This window comes from Macadamia integrifolia, chromosome 4, assembly GCF_013358625.1.
Source record: "Macadamia integrifolia cultivar HAES 741 chromosome 4, SCU_Mint_v3, whole genome shotgun sequence".
In the NCBI taxonomy this organism is placed as follows: Eukaryota; Viridiplantae; Streptophyta; class Magnoliopsida; order Proteales; family Proteaceae; genus Macadamia; species Macadamia integrifolia.
The window spans coordinates 12,684,690-12,693,194 of NC_056560.1; the positions used below are offsets into that span (position 1 = coordinate 12,684,690).

Sequence of the window (8,505 nt, forward strand, 5' to 3'; positions counted from 1 at the left end):
AAGCTTATAGAAAACTTTATGTGAACTGGCCATAATTCCATGGGAAAACCTAGCTAGATGCCTGAAATAAACAAATTCTAGGATCGATCAAGGACAACAGCTCTGGTCAGATCCCAAACCAATCCGAGTCCCGATTGGCTTCCGGGGTTTTAAACCCTGGACTCATCTCACTTTGCCTCCCAATTCCCAATAGGAACCAATGAATCGTTGCCAACTCATGGCTAAAGCTCAATTCTAAAAGGAAAAAACCTGAAACGAAAAAAATCCTCTGCCGTGGGTGTGACGAGGATCCAATGGCCGGCATGGCATTGGGCCATGTGCCAATATCGACTCGGCCGTCGGATCCTCGCCACACGGCCGCACCCGCGGCAGAGGATGAAATAGTGCGGTCACTCCAAAAAAGAAGGCATCACTTTATGACCAATATACCCTTCAAGCTCACGATGGGATCTGTGGGTATTTTGGTCATCGTATAAGTACGAGGTCGTTAAATCATGGAGACAATCAATGGTCCCCCATGGACCATGATGGGTCCATTCGACCAGAGAAACATACCTGGGGATTTAAAAGGGTCCCACCATGAAAGTTTCAAACCTCCCCTAAAATCAATATGAAGGTAAACAATTGTCACCCTGGCAGATTAGACGGTCTAGATCATTCCATGGAGTGGGGTACACAAATGTGGGTCCCACGAGTTATACAAAGTTGGACTCTTTTTTCTTTTCAATTTGTTTATATCAGGAAATGGAGGGACAATACTGATAATTCGATAAAAAAGTATTAAAAATAGAAAAAAAAAAAGGGGTACCCCGTCCACGCCAGCGATCTGTGTGAACCCTTTTTTGTTAAATCTAGACGCTCCAATCCTAACCCATTAGGCAATTCCCAGCCGTCGATGTCTCCATTCTCTTTTTCTTTTTGTCACTTGATGCGATCCCAAAACTCCTTTTAAAATCCCTCCGGACTTTCCTCATCTTCCCCAGAACTGTTCTCTCTCTCTCTCTTTCTCTGATCTCTGTTTCTTTCTCTCTCCTACATTATTCATCTCTCTCTCTCTTCTGTTGTTTTAGTAGTTGAAGTTGTAGAGTTGTAGTTAGTTGTCAGGTGGGTCTTATCTGTAACTTCCATGGCTACGGAAGAGGTGAATAAACCTCCATCACTTCCTCAGTACTCAGAGGTAAAATGGCTTCCTCTAGAAATCCCACTAACCCCACCTTTTTTTTTCTCCTCAAATTTCTCCTCATCCCGCATTTTGAAACTGAGATTGAGCTTAATGGGTCTGAAATTTATCTGGGTTTGTTCAATTTTGCTGGCTCCAGATGATATTTGCAGCGATCGCAGCTTTGAACGACAAGAATGGATCGAACAAATCTGAGATTTCAAAGTATATAGAGTCCCAGTATGGGGATCTACCAGCTGGGCACCCAACTTTGTTATCGCATCACCTGAATAGGATGAAGGAGAGCGGTGAGCTCATCTTGGTCAAGAACAACTACATGCGGCCTGATCCTAATGCTCCTCCAAAGCGTGGCCGTGGTCGTCCGCCTAAGCCTAAGGCTCCTTTGCCCCCTGGACATGTTCCTCCTCCGCCGAGGCCAAGAGGTCGTCCGCCTAAGCCTAAGGACCCAAACGAGGTTGCAGCGCCTAAGGTTTCTTCTGGGAAGCCTCGTGGAAGGCCACCTAAGATGCCTAGACTAACTGGGGCTTCGACAACGACAGCAACTGGATCTCCTAGACCTCGTGGAAGGCCACCTAAGGTGAAAGCCCAATTTGCTTCGGTGGGTTTTAATTAAGGCTTTGTTGAGTTGTAACAGTTCCGCTTCTTCTGATCTTTTTCTTTTCCTTTCTTGGGTGTTTGTTTAGTTTCTGTGTGTCTGTAATTGCATGTAGCCATGCACATTGTGCAGCTTCTTTAATTTGGCCCCTCCTGGGTGAAAAAAAATGAGAGACTAATGGTAATCTTCTTAGAATTTATTTCTTGAGCTGTTGCTGCATGTCTGAGACTTGATTAACTAAAGGAAGGAAATGGGTTTTTCCCCCTTTCATCATCGTCTTGTGATTGGTGATTCTGTTGTACTTAGTTTGCACTTTGCAGGACCAGTTTGAGTTATTTCAAAGTAAAGAGATTTGGGCTTTTCACAGGTGGTGATGGAGAATTTGGGTAGTTGGGTTTTTGTAATGAATGGATGATCTGCAGGTGAGACTGCGACCATGAGTACTCTCTCTCTCTCTCTGGTCTCTCTGCCCCTCAATGCGGGTACAGTATGTACTGGCCCCTACATGGTTGTCACTTGGTCTATGTTATTGGTCTAGGTGTTTCAGCATTGCACACGTATGGGGTAGGTGCACATGCAGAGAGAGAGAGAGAGAGAGAGAGAGTTGAATTTGTCTATTCTTTTGGGTTTTGATTAGGCAATTAAGAATTAAGATTACAGAAAGTTTATACAAGATTAGAAATTAATGGTTATGAGGAAATAGTGGAGTAGTGAGAACAGTGATGGGGTTGCCATGCAATGCACTTGTGGGTTCCTCACTGGGGAACAGTACCTCTTGCCTCTTGCCTCTTCCCTCCCTAATACCTTCTGAGCAGAATTTTTGAGCGCCCAAGTTGGAACTTTAGATGGAGACAAGAGGCAACATCTGCAATTTGATGGCTTAGCGGAGGGTTGATCTTTGATGATCCATGTACTTGAGTGTATAGGGGCTTCCCTATGATATGGGTTGCCTATATTTAATGCTTTTTTATATATTAAAATGCATGGTGATTGGTATATTGTTAAATGCGTGGAGTTGGTGGGTCATGGGCATAGTTAGCAAATTCGGATTCGGGAATTATTCGGGTGGAGAATTATTCGGAATAATTTGATTGATTAATTTAAGGATTCGGTCAAAAAAGCGGTCAAAAAAGCGGACAAAATAAAAATCGGAGTTGGATTCGGATTCGAGAATTATTCGATTAAAAAAATAAAAGTCGGGCAAAAAATTTCAGATATTATTTTTATAGTTTATTGTATATTTTTTATTTATCAAGTTATTAACTTGATTTGTATATTTAGAAAGAGCAAATTACTTTATACAATAAAGTAAAAAACTATGAAAAAATTATCATTGAGCGATGGAAGCAATGGTTATTGTGATCCAATTTCTACTCATGAAATAGATTAGGCCCCAAAACAGTGAAAGCAAGATTACAACTACAATAAAACAAATAAATAAATTGATCACAAAAAATTTTCACTATCATTTTGCTTGGGTTCACAAGACCCATATTGCACTAAAACGCACTAATTTTTCAAAATTAAAGCAACAATATAAAAGAAGATTGATTGATACGGCGATATGAATCTGTCCTGATCCCTCGGAACCTCAAATTATCCATCAAGGCTTGATATCTCCCCTATCTTAGGATGAATTGATGAAGTTATGAGAAATAAATGAAACAAAGAGTAGATTCATACGATTGTTACAGAAGAATTAGGTGGAGAAAAAAGATGGGAAGAAGGAGGCGGAAATTTGTGGGAGAAGAAGATGAAAAAAAAAAAAAAAAAAACTATTTCAGTGGTGGGTACTGTGGGTTTCATTATGACGTTTTTTTTTTTTTTTTTTTTTTTTTTTTTTTTTTTGTTTTGTTTTGTTTTTTAATATTGTTTAAGTGGACCGAATAATTCGGTTTCATTCGGTTCAGCCCGAATTATTCGAGCTTTAAATTCAAATTAATAAAAAGTACGTTTTTTACCGAATTTTATTTTTAATTCAGATTCAGTCCGAATTTTTGATTTAATTCGGAAAAATTCGGTTCAGCTGAATAATTCGTGAATTATTTGGCCGAATTGTTAACTAGGGTCATGGGTGGACTCTGGATGATTTTGAACAGTTTAAATTTGGGTTCAACTGGGACATCTCTCTCTCTCTCTCTCTCTCCCCCTTAATCTGTTCAAGTTTGAAATACGTGTATTTTGACATTGAAAATATGCCTAATTGATGGATTTAAAGAGAATAGTCTTGGATTCAAAGGAAAGATGCCATTCACAATTCATTTAGAATTTCTCTTACTTAGGCTTTGTTCATTTAGAATTTTTCTTACTTAGGCTTGGTTTGGTACTTTGACATGTATTCTCGGAATAGATCCTAGGTTTAGAATGCTTTTAAAATGGGAAAGTAGAGAAGAACTGAGTTTTAGAATGCACATTCTAGAGGTAGAATCTATTCCTAAATGCATACCAAACACAGCCTTAATGTTCCCAACTTTGATGAGACTAAGTCCTTGAACGGAGGGTAGGATGGTACGTGGCTGAACAGACCCAAATCCCTAATTGGGTCTCTCTCTCTCTCTCTCTCTCTCTCTCTCTCTCTCTCTCTCTCGTGTTTTGCATGAAAATATAAAATTGATTGTTGAATGAGAGAAGCAAACAAGGTTTTGGAGCTCAAAGATTTCAAATATTGTACTTTATTACATACCAACTGTGGAATTTGAAATTGGGTTTTTGAACTTTGGGAGAAAGGTTCTACGAAAAAAAAAAAAACTTTGGGAGAAAGGGTAGTAAGTAGTAAGTAGTAAGTACTGGTTGGAACAGTCTCACTCTCACTTCCCTGGGCAAGGAAGGACTGAGATGGTAGAGGTAATTTGTTGTTTGTGCCCTTGTGGTACCCTTCATAGCTCTACCTCCATCACTGTCTCTGCCACATAGACTAACAGCATTCCCTACCGCCATCTTAGCTCAAATTTGGACTCTCCCCACCTTAAAGGAACCAGTAAAGATTTGCCACGCGTCCCTCATCATGGGTATTTTGGTTAATGCAGTTCCCTTACATTCTATTGGATTTAAAGTTCAGATGAGATTTGAGTTGAAAAAGTAGTGAGGGATGTGCTTTTTGTCTCTCATCAGGATTGATTTGATAGTTGAAAAGTGACTCCTCGTATGGTTGATTAGATTTTGATTTCTAACCAAAGCTTTTCCTCCACAGTTTACTCTTCCATTCACACACTTACACTTAACATCAGATGATGATGAAGGGTTCGATCAATGATGCCCTAAATGATTGTCTCAGATGATATCCTATCTTAAATGCCAAAATTCCACTAAAACCCAAGAATTTGAGCCACTCAATTGACTAAGCGGCCGTGCCGTACCATAGTGCCATGTCCATCAGTCTCATCAGGTTTCATTTGCAAATTCATAGGCAAATCCAAGTTCTAATCTTAGATTGTCTTTTTGGGCGAAGATAATAGGTGGGGGAAGACAACTATGTGGGAATGCTTTCCCACCCCCTCACTCATCTAACCAGCATTCTCTCTTCTTTGATTTTGTGGGTCCTCAACTAATGAAATTGATTTTTATTCGCTAATTGGAACTTAAAAATAAGGGCAAAAGATCTACTCGTTAGTTTTATCAAATCCAATAAATGACTAAAAAATAAGGTAAGAGATCATTACATGATCACGTGGTCCCTACACCAGTATTGAGACCAAAGAGAATGTGTGTTGGAACAATAACATGGATGGGATTCTCGATTTTATGGTGACAAGGTAATAATTTTATGGACCCATGTGTCTGGGTGTAGAACCACATGACTAGTATCTCAAAAAGTAGTTTTGCCTTGGATTGTAACATTTGTCATAAATCAATATCTATGTATTATGTAATGTCTCATGATTCATATTTGCTTCTAATGATATAGAGTTTGTCATTTGTTGTTCATTCTTCAGTTAACGTTCGTATCTAATGATTATTAGAACTTACGATGAAAAAAAAGAAGTCTTTGTCTCATTTTATAAATGAAAGTCCTAGTTAATTAATTGGTTTCAATCCTTTCTTTTCTAAACTTAATTATGATTCCCACTAAGGGAGATCATTTGGCCAGTTTTCTAACCTAGGTGACCATGGAGCCCTCCATGTGGTAGCTAACATGCATATCATATAAGGTCTCCCACATTTTAAAACTCAATGAGTCAAATACAAGCCAACATAATTGAAGATGGTTTGATTTATGGTCAGATTGTAACTTGGATCAAAACATCCTTATTGAAGCTAATTACGTTTATGGTCAATTGGTCATATTGTTAGCCAAAGCAAAAGGTATGTGCTGCCAAGGCTAATGCCTTTGGTAGGGAACATGGTATCATGAAATGTCAGGAAAACTCCTTTCATACACTTTTCAGAATTTGAACACTTGATAGGGCATGATACCTATGTAATCGCTAGTTTGACTAGATCCCTCTAAATGACTCAAAATAAGGGCAAGAGACTGCTATCTAGTCATGTGGCCATTGCACCAGTGCGGGGGCCAATGAGAGTGCATGTTGGAGCATCAATATGGATAGGATTTTTCATGGGGGTAGGATGGTAATTTTATAAGTTCTTATATTTGGACATAGGAACCACGTGATGGAATTATCTTCCTTGTATTAGTGTAGATTATCCCATAAGGTAGTTCTGATTTGGACTGTAGTTTTTGTCATTATATGTATTATGTAATGTCTCATGATCCATATTCTCTAGTTATACATTGTATATAATGAAATTAGAATGTCTTGTCACTCTCATTTCATAAATGAAAAGCATTGTTAATTAATTGTAAACAGGGTAGGGACTCTTTATTCTCTTTAAATAGATTGCTTGGTTGAGGCGTTTCTACACCTTTATTTGACCCAAGAAAAAAACAATAGCCTTGTTAATTAACTGTTTCCAAATCTTCTTGTCTAAGCTTAATTATGATTTTAAACCATTTGGTGAATTTTATAAGATAGGTGACCATGGAGTCCTCCATGTGGTAGCTAGCATATTATATAAAGTATTCTCTCTCACAAATTAAAATTCAATGACTCAAGATAAGCCAATCTAATTGAAATTGGTATGATTTATGGTCAAATTGCAAATTGGATCAAAATATGCCTATTGAAACTAATCCTATTTATGATCAATTGGTCAAATTGCAAATTTCAAGCAGCCACTACTTAGAGCATTAGCAAAAGATTTGAGCGGTTGAGCTTGGGTTCAAGTCCGACAAAAATGCCAAATGTTAGGATTAACTCAGCATAGGCATAGGCCTTCTTAGTTGCCCTTCCCTAAGGGGTTTAAGCTGTTAGATGAAACAGTAGCAACTACGGTTTCATAAATTGTCGGGAAAACGCTTTTGATTTACTTCTTAGGAGTTCTGATACCATATGTTTATTATCATTTTATCTAAAAAACTCAAACTGTCAGGAAAGGAAAACGTCAATATATATATCAACAAAAGAAAGCCAAGATTTTAAGTTTCTATAGATTGTCAACATTCAGTAGTCCATGGCTGGCTAACATATCATGGTTTTGACATCAGAAGGAGGAGATGGAAAGATAGGGAATCAATCACCAATCAATCCTGAATAGTCCGATCTTTATTTCAATTGATTCGCTGCCTAAAGCCTAAAAAATATAATCTAGATCCGAGTAAAAAAAAATATAATCTTCTACAATCATGATTGTGTACCAGATATAAACTTTTAGTAAATATAGTGTCATACTTTCAATATGAGTCTTTACGTTACTTATTAAAACTACGGAATTTGATTGCGAAATGAAGTTAAATTAATGTAACAGAATTAAAATGTTTGGATTTAGTTATGCATTTATGTTAGGTAATGACTATAAATGAAACATAAAGACATGAAATGGTTAATGAAATTCGTGAAAGCTCTCCTATGGATGACTCCCAAAAGCAGCAGTCACAAATGGCAGTGACAATAGAACAATGTCCAATTTACCTTTTAAATTTGGGACAAAGGTTTGTTGGCCATCACGACCACAATGATTGACTCATAAGGTTGCGAGTCTAAGGGCATTTCCCACATTCATAAATAGAGGGCGAGTAATAATTCCAACTATATGGTCTATTATATTACCGCTCATGAAAACTCTTAGTTATATTGCCCATCAGTGAACTTTTCTTAATAGAAAATATTATTTTAACGATAAAGAAGTCATCTCATGAGGCGAGGATAGAGAAAAAGAGAGGGGCGCTAGCGAAGGCTACGCCTCCAGATAGAAAATAACATTATCCCATAATTTTAAATTAATATTTTAAAGAAAATGTTCTTGGTCCGAGAGCATAGCCTCCGATAGTGCTCCCTTACTTCTATATCTTTCCTCTTATGAAATGATATCTTTGCCCTCTATTAGAAGAGAAGAGCGATAAACCAAGGAAGCACTGGCATAGACCAAACACCCGTACAACCATGAAAAGAAAAAACAAAAAACTTCTCTTTCTCATGTTTTTGTCAACATCTTATTTTGGGGAAAAAGGATCCGTCGAGCTGTCATGAATTATAATTAGTTGATCAATCCCACCAATGATTTATAAGTTGTTAAACTTATTCATCAATTTTGGTGTTCAAAATCAGTTGGATCCAGGCAATTAATGCAACTGGATGAATCAATGAGACAGGACACCTTACTAAACCCATGATGGTTCATTAAATTTAAGATTGTGACTGAACTGATTAAATGTGAGGAAACCCTTTTCCTA

The 8,505-nt window shown here is 37.7% G+C and overlaps 1 protein-coding gene across 1 annotated transcript; it reads left to right on the forward strand.

Moving 5' to 3' along the window:
• The first annotated feature begins 989 nt into the window (after window positions 1–989).
• LOC122077383 (HMG-Y-related protein A-like) lies at window positions 990–1,974 on the forward strand. The gene is made up of 2 exons (XM_042643324.1): window positions 990–1,177; window positions 1,320–1,974. The coding sequence occupies exons 1-2, from the start codon at window positions 1,127–1,129 to the stop codon at window positions 1,791–1,793; spliced, it is 525 nt and encodes a 174-aa protein (XP_042499258.1). The 5' UTR covers window positions 990–1,126; the 3' UTR covers window positions 1,794–1,974.
• Window positions 1,975–8,505: the final 6,531 nt, after the last annotated feature.

What these genes read in the sequence shown, in the direction of transcription:
- LOC122077383 (XM_042643324.1), top strand. Translation starts at nt 1,127, where the DNA reads ATGGCTACGGAAGAGGTGAATAAACCTCCATCACTTCCTCAGTACTCA. An exon ending in CACTTCCTCAGTACTCAGAG is followed by an intron (nt 1,178 to 1,319) that starts GTAAAATGGCTT and finishes TGCTGGCTCCAG; the next exon opens with ATGATATTTGCAGCGATCGC.